Genomic DNA, 12,725 nt, shown 5'->3' on the forward strand with positions numbered 1-12,725 from the left:
GATTTTTAAGATAGTGTATCTTCTTTTTCACACAAACATATACACACACACACAGGTTGTGATGTCACAGCACGACAATGAAACACCTCATGAATACTAATTAGATGGATGCATGGTAATACCATCCTAACCTGATCAATATTAACATACTTAGAGTCTTGTGTTGATACAACATTGTTTTTTGAACATTTTTCACTCATGCTGAGATAGTTGGACCAACATGCATGCTATCTATAAACACAAAGTGTTCACTTTTTTCTCTTTTTTTAAATGCAATAAAATAACCAAAAATAAATGATTAATAAAAAAGTTACAGAAGATTGTTTAGGTGAAAGTGCAAATAGTACCGTACCCAAATCCCAGACAAGAATGTTTTGCATCTTTAATTAACCAAGTCGCAGTTGTGCAAATGGTTGCATTTTATTTTGTATTTTCGCTGACTTAATTACCTTGACCTGCATTCCTTCCCATTATTACTATAAAAGCCATTCCTCTGTTACCCTTGGACTCTGCTCAGTATGAAGCTTTGTTTCATGTGTTGACAGAGAGCGCAAAAGCTGGATGTAGCAGCAAGTTTGGCACAGCGAGATTATACTTACCCTCCAAAACTGCAGATTCTCTGGAGCCTCCCAGCATTGAAATCCATATTTGGCCAGCAACATTTTCTGTGTATGAGTAATGGTGACCAGACCTCTGAAAGGAAAGGACATTAACATGCTAGAATGGGGCCATTAACAAGAACTTTGGGTAATTTAAAGGATGCGCGGTGCATGCAATGAGAAAAGGTGGAGGAAAACAAATGGCCAACAAAAGATAATTGCAGCACTACCTTGGTCTCGTTCACGTACAGTAGCAACTTATGCATTCATATGGCATTATGAGCAAGATTGAAAAAAAGACTATTAATATAATGAACGAGCGTTAGAGAGGAAGAGACGAATACAGATAGAGAAGGAGAAATGGAATGACAAACGAAGAGAAATGAAAGGACAAACCATGCTTGTAAAATAAATACTAGCATTTTTGCCAGATGCATCAGTTGCTCTCAAAGTCAGAAGTACACTGTCAGAAAAAAATGTTCAAAGCTGTCACTACTTTCAACAAGAGGTACATATTAGTATCAATTGTATACATATCTGTACCTAAAGGCTACATGTTTTAAGGACCCATTGCATTTTTATGACAGTATATACAGGTAATGGCGCTTTTCTATTGCATAATACCCCACGGTCTGGTCAGCTCATCTCACTTTGGCTTGGTTAGCTTTTCCAATGAGTTTGGTAACACTTAAGTGGGAGGGATTATAGGCGTGTCATTATATTTGTGCTGCCTACCGCTGTGACATCATACAAGTGAGAGCGTTTTTGTACATTCCCATACATTCATTTATTTCCCAGTCCACCACAAAATTAAATAGATATTTGCACATCGCGTTTATCACTACCTATGTCTTACGTCACAGTTTTTGTATAAATACTCGTGACGCCAGTCGACGCGCTCCACTGAGCTTCATTTAAGTTGCATTTAAGCATATATGCGGACGTGCGCAACGCGAATGTGCCGCCACAAATTGCAAGTCTGTAAAAAAGTGGTATGGTGATCCTGATTCTCTACATGGATGTTTTTCATCGCTAAAAGGATGTTTGGGATCTACAGTAAAGCACAGATGATAACAGGTTTACTCGAGACAGTGCAGGCTAGCACGAAGGTAAAGCTAATCTTTTACAATATAGCAATGACGCTGGTAGTGATGATTCTCTCATTGTTTTCGCATCATGTTTTGGTATCAGCCCGGAACCCAAACCGAGGTGGTGCTAAAAAAAGTATTGGTTACTACGTACTGCACCCAGTGGAAAGCCCCCAAACATAAGCTGACCCGACCCAAACCGTGGGGTACTAATGGAAAAGCGCCATAAGAGAGTGTTTTACCTCAGGCTGCACCTTCCTAATTTTCATTGGTTAAAACAGTGGGGGGTACAAACTGGGGGGTACAAAATGGTGCCAGGGGGGCTCCAGTTTTACGACTTTTTATAAATACACATATATGATGTCATTTATTTTCTATGTGGGTGGGTCGGCAAAGGGATCCACCCTTTGCTTAAAAGTTTAAAAACCACTGGGTTAAGTTATTATGTTGTTATTTGTGAGGGATAACACAAGAAGTATTTTGTTAAGCTTTTGTAAAGAAATTTATAAATGAAGTTCTAAAGGAGAACGATTCATTATAAATAATGATATTCTGCCAAATAAACAACACTCAAGCTTTATAACTCCTGAGCGATTTACTAAAAGCTTTCCAGGAAAACATTTATACCCTAACAGAATGTATCAGTTTCAGTGTAGTGATGCATAAATTCACATTTCAATTCATTTTTCAGTCCATTCCACACTAACAGCTAATTAACTCGTATTATTAATACAAGAACACGCAGATGCGTCTTTTCAAAGTTATAGGCTTTATTTAACTGCCAAAATGTCAAGCATGTTTCTCTACATAAATAACAATCACAAGAATTAACATACATGGCTACATGGGGCTGACAAAATCTCTGGGTGTGACATCACAATGTACCTGGTCATCTGTGGAACAAAGACAAAGGTTTTTGTCACTAAAAATAAATAAATTTAAACAATTTAAAGAAAATTTAGGTAAGCTATGGTATTTGAGCGTAGGCCAATTTGCTATTTACAGAAGTTAAAACCGAAACAGTCGTGGTTGTAGAGGGAAACGGCATCAAATAAAAAGCATTTTGAACAAAATATACAAAATCTATAAACTAAAACAAAAATACGTCCGATTACTAAATCAGACCATGAAACGTAAAATAACTAGGGGGGGAAAAGCTTAATCCATGCAGCCTCTTGGCTGGCGTGTTAATGTAAATGCATAGACTCTGTCCATTGAGGAAATAATTCATTGTGAGCACACAGTTGTGCTTCCTACTGACACAAAAAATTATTTGTTAGTGCTTACTGTATGTAGCATCGTGACTCTCATTGAAAACTCTTAAATAAATGTTTCCCAAGCTATACAACCCTTGCGATGCATAAATTATGCCTAATATTAAATCACGCAACACACCGGTTACTAAAGCAGACTGTTGTGTCTCCGAGTGAACTAAAACTTGTATTCTTTACGTGCCCTTGAACAACTCTCTTACTAAGATTAAGTAGGTTCATAACCATATGTTGGTTTCATTGTATAATAGACCGATCCACTGATTCTGATGGGTCGCACATGTCATTGTTCTCACACCCAAACTTTTCAAAAGGATTTACACAGTTATCAAACACATAATTACTGACATCTCAATCTCCACAGTGGGCAAAGGGTTTTCAGCGTGATGCTTTTATAATAAGCCGGATATGCCTTGGGGTCCATAGGAGTTATAAACAGGTGAAATTTAAGTGTGGCAATTTCATTCTGTATGAGGAAAAGCCAGGGAGGATTTAATCCGCGGGCTCTGGGAAAATAATTACTTTTCTTTTTTAGTAAGTCTTCCTTCAAGGCACTGGAAAAGAGCGGGCTGAATGCATTTTGTGTATTTTAAAAGACATTCTGAAAATTTTCACCTTGTTTTTGGTGTTTTTATGGGCCCTGTTATTATCATTTAAATTGATTCACCCGTTTGCTCACCTTCAAAAAAGTGATTCTTGCAAAGTTTCTTAATAAAAGATACCAGTGCTTGTTTGAAACCATCTAATATTTTTGTAGAAACCATTTAACAGCTGGCCATTTTAACCATTTTAAAACCTGGCTTGCTTATACAAAACAATTGTTTACCATACCGTTTATATATGAAGATCTCTTTTCCAATGCAGTCAATTTTGTTATTCGAACAGTGTGATTTTGTTCTCGAGAAATTAAACAGAGACCAAATTCAGTGCAACTGTAACCTTTTTGTTTTCCTCTCAATCCCCGTAACATGACTTACGCCTCTCCCACCCACACCACAGTGTTTCCCAATGGAACGTCAGTGATCTCGCAGTTGAGCTTATCCAGGCGCCCATCCAGTATAAACAGGGAGCTTTGGGAAGGGGTCATGAGATACTGTCCGAACAGGCCGCTTCCGGTCATGACCCTGTTTTTTCGGGTCCAGGGCCATTGCGCTGACGGTGTGGGCTGCTTTAGACTCTTAATCATTTTCACATTACCGGTGCTGAGCTCCACGAAAAGCGCATCCGTCTGCTGGCCGGAGCTGCCGAACACATTGTACAGGTTAGCCTCGGTGAAAGAGGGCATGAAGGCGAGATCAGATAGGTGTAGGTTGGTGTGAATGTCGAAAGGTTGTCCGATTTCACCCCGCACTGACATGTGCTGTAAACGCATTAACCCATTGCGGTCATCCACGCTTACCAGATAGTGGCCATCCGGAGACACGTAAGGTGTCCCGCTCACATCCCTATTGGGGCCGATGACGTTGTCCGTAACGCTATCGATGATTAATTGCGGCTGTACCGCACCTGTCGAGTCCGGCTGACAGTTGACAAAGTAGTATCCACCCAGATGCGTGTAGGCGAGGGATTGTGGGATGCAATCATACTCCTTCAAACTAATATTCTTCACGTAGGAGGTGGTTTCCAGGTCGATTTTGTGAAGAGCCGCTTCGTTCTTGTGGAGAATAATACCAAACCTATTGTGAAGAGGAGATATGTATTAGAAAACTCAATTTTTTTAAATCAAGCTTGTTAATTGTAAATGGTCTGTATTGATCCAATAAAAGCTTCATCCAAGTTGTCTCCATTGATTTGAATCTAATGCTATTGTGCACTTGAGTAATGTTATCCTGAGGGCAGTGAAACTGTAATTAATGATGTCCAAGCAGCTTTGGATAAGAAGTACCTGCCACATGAAGAGTAACAAAGTAGGCTTTTGTGTGAACAGATCCTGACTGAGACACGGATATCAAATACTAAACTGTTTCAAGTGAGGTCTACCAAGAGACTTTCGTAGGAGAAAAGAATTCAATGTCACACCTCTGTTCAACAGCCCATGCTAAACTACCAGATGTCTGGTGCTGTAATTGATTTCCATTAAAAAATTAATCATCCACACGTTGTCTTATCCATTGAAAAATCCTAAGAGCCCAATTATTAGCCATTTAAAACACTCCGCAGAACAAAGAAAAAATAAAGGTGGTAAGCGAAACGCGGCATTTGACAAAGCTCAATTAAATCTGCATGCTCTACAATCAATTCCAGCGCACACTTCTAACCCTCACATTCATCTTTATGCACTTGGAAATGTGTCTGCACTTAGTCTATGTCCTATCAACAGAGCATGCATGACTGTCATGGACTGATGAGACAAATTATAGTGATGAGCTCCATCAACTGGCAGCTGCTATGCGTCCATTAGTTACACCTCGAGCTATTCTCACTGTTATGATATACTCAGTGTTTAGTTTTGTAATTTATGAGGTACAGAATAAAAAAAAATGGGAGTACAATTTTAAATATAAAGGTGCTTGAAAGGTTCTTAAAGGATTAGTCAATTTTCTTATTTTTTTTTTTTAAAAATCTAGATAATTTATTGACCCCCATGTCAACCAAAATGTTGATGTCTTTCTTTGTTCAGTCAAGAAGAAATTATGTTTTTTGAGAAAAACATTCCAGGATTTTTCTCATTTTAATAGACTTTAATGGACCCCAACACTTAACAGTTTAATGCAGTTTAAAATTGCAGTTTCAAAGCAGATTCAAAGGGCTCTAAACGATCCCAAACGAGGCATAAGGGTCTTATCTAGCGAAACGATTGTCATTTTTGGCTAGAAAAATAAAAAATGCTTTTTGAGGTAACATTCCAGGATTTTTCTCATTTTAATTGACTTAATTGGACCCCAACACTTAACAGTTTTAAAGCAGTTCAAAATTGCAGTTTCAACGCAGCTTCAAAGAATCCCAAACGAGGCATAAGGGTCTTATCTAGCAAAACGATTGTCATTTTTGGCAAGAAAAGTAAAAAATATGCACTTTTAAACCACAACTTCTCGTCTTCCTCCGTCCACGTGATGCGCCAGCGCGACCTCACATAATTGCGTAATGACATCAAAAGGTCACGTGTTACACATTTGCGGACCATTTAAACAATAAACTGACACAAAGACATTAATTATTATCATTCCACATACAACTACGTCAGAGCGGTCCTCTTCTTAACACTTGTAAACACTGGAGTGGTAGTTTCGCATAAGTCACCCGTGACCTCTTGACATGATGACATATTACGTGAGGTCACGCTGGCGCGTCACATGTCTGGAGGAAGACGAGAAGTTGTGGTTTAAAAGTGCATATTTTTATTTTTATTGCCAAAAATGACTGCAATGTTTAACTGCATTAAAACTGTTAAGTGTTGGGGTCCATTAAAGTCCATTAAAATGAGAAAACTCCTGGAATGTTTTCCTCAAAAAACATAATTTCTCCTTGACTGAACAAAGAAAGACATCAACATTTTGGATGACATGGTGATGACATGAGTAAATTATCTGGATTTTTTTTTAAAGAAAATTGACTATTCCTTTAAAAACTATTCTGTCTTGTTGTTACCCAACTATGGGTTAAAACAACCCAGCATGCTGCACAGTTTTAACCCAAAATGCTGGGTTGTTTAACCCATTGTTGGGTCAAATATAAACATTTCCTTATTTAATTTAACCCCTAAGGGGTTTGGTTTATCCCATTTTGATCCAACGCTGGGTTGAAAATAACCCAGAATTGTTAGGGTGTAGGCAATGCATATACTATGCACCGTAAATCACTTTGGATAAAAAATCGACCAAATGCATACACATAAATGTGTCTGATTCACTAAAACAGGTGCAAAACTATAGGGTTTTCGAGCCGGGTTATTCCAATACAACCCAAACTCTAAATATGCTTGTAAAAAGACCAGAGATTTCTATGCCACAGGGATCACTAAAAATGGTCTTTGCAATCACGTATTCAGCATTGTTTTACAGATATATGTTTGATGCAGCCCCTTGTGAGAGCCACAGGGAAACATGCATCACTGAATAGTGATTAGAAACAGGTTTCCCAGTGGCAGAAAGGAACAAAACATTTCTACAGGGGCTTGAGATGATGTATCCCATTGTACACCAGAAGCTGATTCTTAAGAGTCACATGCATCTCTTGGAGATGACACACACAGCTTTGTCCTCTAGATATGTATTGCAACAAGAATAAAGCTGTTTTCATTGCTCTATAAAGCCCCTACCAAAACAGTCAATATACAGCACAGCACTATAACATCATATTATAAAAAGAAACCTAAATGGAGCTTTTGCAACCTTGTTTTATTGTCTGTAATATGCCATGGGTTTGTTTAGGTCGCCAATGTAAAGCAATTAATGGAAGCACTTTTCTCTTGTAAATCAATGCTGTCTTTTGCTTTCACCTCGGGCATCTCAAAACAACCATTAATTCGCACCAACAAAAATAAATTTCTTTATGCATCACCAAACCTCCATTTATACAAATAAATTCAATATTTATCCACCCTACCCTTTTGACATGGAAAATGTCTAATTAGACCATGCAAAGGGTTTAGTGTACAATTAAAAAAGAAATAAAAGAAATAATAACAAGATATGCATTGCTTACTGGTGACACACAAACATATTTGCCCGTAGGCTGCTTGCTTGGATAAAAGCGTGACAGGAAGTCAATGAATGCCGTGAACAGGACTCCTGTAGGTTGTTATTTTCCCAGCGTGAAGGTTTGTAAATGCTGAAATAATTTGACAACCTGACTGAAATGTCACATAGAGACTCTCCTCCGTACAAATCCCTCCTCAACAGTTCACCGCCATGGGTGAATTCAAAATATATGAGGCATTTCAAATGGGAAAAGAATGAAGTAATTATTGGATCACGGATCACAAAGCATTTCCCCTTACAACAGTGTTCAGTACAAATAACGCTGCTGCTGCTGTTTACCAGAATCAGATTTTTATTATATGAGCATATTTTCAAAAATCAATATCCTCTTGCGGATTACACAACTACACTTACATTTACAGTATAGTGAACACATTCCCATCGTAGGTTCATCGTGAATTTATTAGTATATTACGGATTAAGATGTAAAATGCGGTTTCAAACTTTTCTTATTAATGTTTTGATAGACACTGATGTATACAATCCTAATGAATAGCCAGCAATAACTTTTAAGACCTAGACAGTATATTTTTAAGGTTCATAAAATACCAAAGAGTTAATCGGATTGATTTTCAAATACAAATACCTCCTATATACTTTATATACTATTTCAGCTCTAAAATTGTACACACATATAAAGGCTTTGGTTTTGGATGTTGTCACAGAGGTCTTCAATCTTTTTCAGGCCTAGGACCCCTCAATCGATAGAGCGGAGGAGCAGAGACCACCAGTACATACTGTATATCAAATTAAGACTGGATTTACTTTATTATGATGGTAACATTATAAGTATATTAATATAATAAATTTTTGGTATGCACAGTCACATACTCTTAAAATAATACATAACCCTTCAAATTTACTGAATAGATTTGAATGTGTAAAACTTAATTTTAATCAAGTTTAAATTTTTACCCAATTAATGATTTTTTTATTTAAACATTAAAAACATAAAAAATGTATTATGTATTACTCTTATGTACTACGTTACAGTTGTATTACAGTTATGAACAGTATTACTCTTAATCAAGTTTTAATTTTTATTATTAGCCAATTAATGCATTTTTGAATGATTTTTTTATGTACACATTAAAAACATAAAAAAATGTATTAAGTATTACTCTTATGTACTACGTTACAGTTGTATTACAGTTATGTACAGTATTACTCTTAACATAATACATTACACTTTAAACTTACTGAATACATTTGAATGTGGAAACCTTAATTTTAATCAAGTTTAAATTTTTATTATTAGCCAATTAATGCATTTTTTTGAATGTATATATATTTTTTTAAACATTATTTAGGGGACACCTGGCAATACCAATATATCCCAGACCCCCTGTTGAAGACCCATTTAAAATATTTGACCTTTTAGCAGCCATATCACCCTGTAGCCCAAGACAGCTTGCCCACTGAAGCTAAGCAGGGCTGAGCCTGGTCAGTACTTGGATGGGAGACCACTTGGGAAACACCAGGTTGCTGCTGGTAGAGGTGTTAGTGAGACCAGCAGGGGGTGCTCACCCTGTGGTCTGTGTGGGTCCTAACACCCCAGTATAGTGATGGGGACACTATACTGTCAAAAAGCACCGTCCTTCGGATGAGACGTTAAACCGAGGTCCTGACTCTCTGTGGTCAATAAAAATCCCAGGATGTCATTCGAAAAAGAGTAGGGGTGTGCCCCGGCATCCTGGCCAAACTTGCCCATTGGCCTACTAATCATCCCTCATACTAATTGGCTAAATCACTCTGTCTCCTCTCCACTAATAAGCTGGTGTGTGGTGAGCGTTCTGGCGCAATATGGCTGCCGTCGCATCATCCAGGTGGATGCTGCACATTGGTGGTGGTTGAGGAGATTTCCCCTGTTCATATGTAAAGCGCTTTGAGTACTGAGAAAAGCGCTATATAAATGTAAGGAATTAATTAATTAATTATTCCTAACCCCCATTTTAAGCTCTATCATGAAAATGACATACCCATACTAAAATGTTTGCAGCTCCAAAACTACAGTATTTGACCTACAGGAATGATTGTGATATATTCTGAAAGTAGACACTTGAAACTTTCTTTAAGATTTCAGATGAGTTTAAAAGAAAGCAAGTTATAAATGTTTAAGTATAGTGGAATTGAAATGTTGTGCACAAAACATTTTTCAATTCATAACAAAATATATAATAGATGTCCCATAGCAGCCTTGAAAATCAATGGTCTTAAAGCCACAAGTCTAACAAAGTGATTTTTAAAATTTGAGATTGATATATAAAGTGTGGCTTTTGTAAGCTTTTATCTTAATCATGGCACATTTCCAAAAATGGTCATTGGGCTGATCCAAATCGTCACCTGCTATAATGATGTAGAATAAAGTAAAAAAAGCTTTATAAATTATTTATTTACATGTGGTTATTACCTAGAGCAGTGGTTCTCAAACTGGGGTCCGGGGCCCCCAGGGGGGCCGCGAGATGGTGCCAGGGGGGCCCCAGTTTTATGACATTTTATAAAATACATTCATTTATCATAAATTCTGTGTAATTAAACCTAAAAAAATAAGGCTACTAACCAACAGCACTACTTTGTATAACTTAATATGTTTTGTTTAATTCAAATTTTAAATTTTTTGTCATAAATTTTCTTTGGGGGACCGCGAAGGAATGCACCGTACATAAGGGGGGCCGCATGCAGAAAAAGTTTGAGAACCACTGACCTAGAGTATCTATCTACAAAACGTTATTTATTAAATTAAAATATTCTATACACATTTGACAAAAATGCGTTTTTACTTAAAATCTATGAAAACTATTGAGATCATCCTGTCTCGTTTATGATTTGCGAGTCTGTTATCTAACAGCATATATTCCCCCTCTCTCAATCTGTATCATTTTGCTCTTAGAATATCAATGATGTTATTCTTTCTACCTATAATATAAACAGGCTTTACAAAGAAATACGACTTCTCAAATGCTGATGTGATAAATTCAGACCCTTGCCAAGCAAAGATCAAAGGGTTATAATACTTTACACATGAGTAAACCTCTATTGCAGGGAAGATCGCTGATGTCTCATTCTGTTAACTGGGGAACACTGAAACGCATTACTCCATCAGGGACAAGACAACACCTCTGAATGTCATCAGCCTCTCGGGGCAAAGCGCCAAAAAAAGTGTACATACTCTCAACGGAGGAAAAACAAGGCTGACACTCACTAAACTCAAATGTCAGGAAACGAATTGCAGTGTTAGCGCACAGGTTTTGTATCACTGGGTGTAAGCACTGCATGGGGTAAAACCAAACTGTAGGGTTTGCTTACTTTTTTATGAGGTGAAAGCAAATGTGTGTTTATGTGCAGCCGTATAATCTCAGTTTCTGGCAGGATTGAAAATGAAATGTTTTTTGTGCATTATGCTGTATCCACCGATGAACTCTCTATTGTGAAATTCACTCTCATGTCTTTTAACAAAGGCCGGTCACTAGCTGTGATAAGAGCGCTGCAATTGCACCGCTACAACAGAAAAAGAAAAGAGACCCAAGTGCTTGACTAAATGTAAGAACACAAATGTCTATGCCTGAACTGTACAAATACTTGTGCTGCAGATAAACACATTGTTATATGGATCTCAGTAACGCAAATCTGAATGAATATTGTCATGGAGATGTTGCAAATAAGTTTTAAATTGATTAGATTTAATGAATCTTTGTCAGTCTTGCCTCTCAGGTTCTAAGGCTCTGTGCCAAAACCTAATGAAGTTTTGTAGGTAGTATTTTGGGCATATTTTTGACACAAACCCTGCTTCTGAAATTGCATACTGACAGTACTGAAAAATATGAATGAATTTGGACGTAATGCATTCATCATTGATACATCCACCATGACAAAAGTTACTTGTAAACTGGAATTCTGTTAAACAAGGGCTATTTAACCACAAGGGGCCGTCGTTTAATATATGTAGAATTTGGTTCCAAAACGCGATAAACACATTTTTTTTTTTAATTGTTACCGGCAAAATCAGTATTGTATCTGGGCAGTATTAAAAAGCCAATTCTTCATTTTATGCAAAAAATTCAATATCCACCGTGTTATTCTGTCATCTTTTTTCCCTTTTTTCCAAACTGCAACAAACGGCAGTCATCCTTCTCTGCAGAATGCAATAAATCCGCTTAACCAATCACAGTGCACCATTCCACACAATGGCGGCACTTTGAATACACACGGAATCCTAGTTTTCCTCATCTACTTTGTACTTCGTGATCAACAAACAAAACAATACTTTTGATGGCATTTATAAACCTGTGGTGATTTTCTGTGGTGGAGAAGAAACGTAAAGCATCAAAATTAAATAATTTACGTGAGAGGCACTCGGGCGAAGAAAAAAAGCCGGCTGTTGTTTTTTTCTCACACGACAGGTCAAGCTTCTGTCATGCTAACACATTGACCCCAGGGGATTTAATTTTTTTATGTTATTATAACCTAAAGATGCTATGTAAAAGTTTGTAACATAAAATAGTGGTTTTCATCTTCTCACTTTCTTGGTATAGAAAACACATTTTTATGCAAATTAGTCAAAATGTATTTATTGCGTTTTGGAACCAAACTCTTCATATGTATTGGCATTCGAATAGAGCCGCTTTTGGACATTTTCGAATAAAACAACGCCTCTCCTGTTACTTGTTCGCTGGATAACTCCTCTCCCGGGGGCTCACGGGGTAGTAAAGTGTCCATCAACTGAACACTTCAGGATCTTGCCGAAAATATGAATTAATCCGGGTACTTTTCTGCCTACTGTTTTCATATACACCTCGCCTACTGCTTTTTGCCTACTAAATAGGTGGTTTCGGACACATAGAAAGACTGGTTTAGATTATGTTGCCTTCTTTGTTGAGAAGAAAATACCAACAAGTTCAATGAAAAAGGTTATTCAAAATAAAAGTAAGAAAATCCAAATATATGTATAGATATAGACTGCATACCAACAAGCATCTGCAAAATGTAAGACTTTTTAAATCAACATTGTGTGCATGCTATTAAAAGAGCCTTAGACAGCGACATTTGTCATTTCAATCTGAACCTTTA

The 12,725-nt window shown here is 37.2% G+C and overlaps 1 protein-coding gene across 2 annotated transcripts in view; it reads right to left on the reverse strand.

The window, feature by feature from the left end:
- Nucleotides 1-2,437: 2,437 nt before the first annotated feature.
- Nucleotides 2,438-12,725, reverse strand: part of fstl5 (follistatin-like 5) — a 150,904-nt gene continuing 140,616 nt past the window's right edge. For both annotated transcript variants that reach the window (XM_065273979.2, XM_065273980.2), the window contains exon 16: nucleotides 2,438-4,634. In XM_065273979.2, the coding sequence (XP_065130051.2) occupies nucleotides 3,932-4,634 (703 nt within the window). In that variant the 3' untranslated portion in view covers nucleotides 2,438-3,931. The remainder of the gene's footprint in view (nucleotides 4,635-12,725) is intronic.

This window comes from Paramisgurnus dabryanus, chromosome 16 (genome assembly GCF_030506205.2).
Source record: "Paramisgurnus dabryanus chromosome 16, PD_genome_1.1, whole genome shotgun sequence".
Lineage (NCBI taxonomy): Eukaryota > Metazoa > Chordata > Actinopteri > Cypriniformes > Cobitidae > Paramisgurnus > Paramisgurnus dabryanus.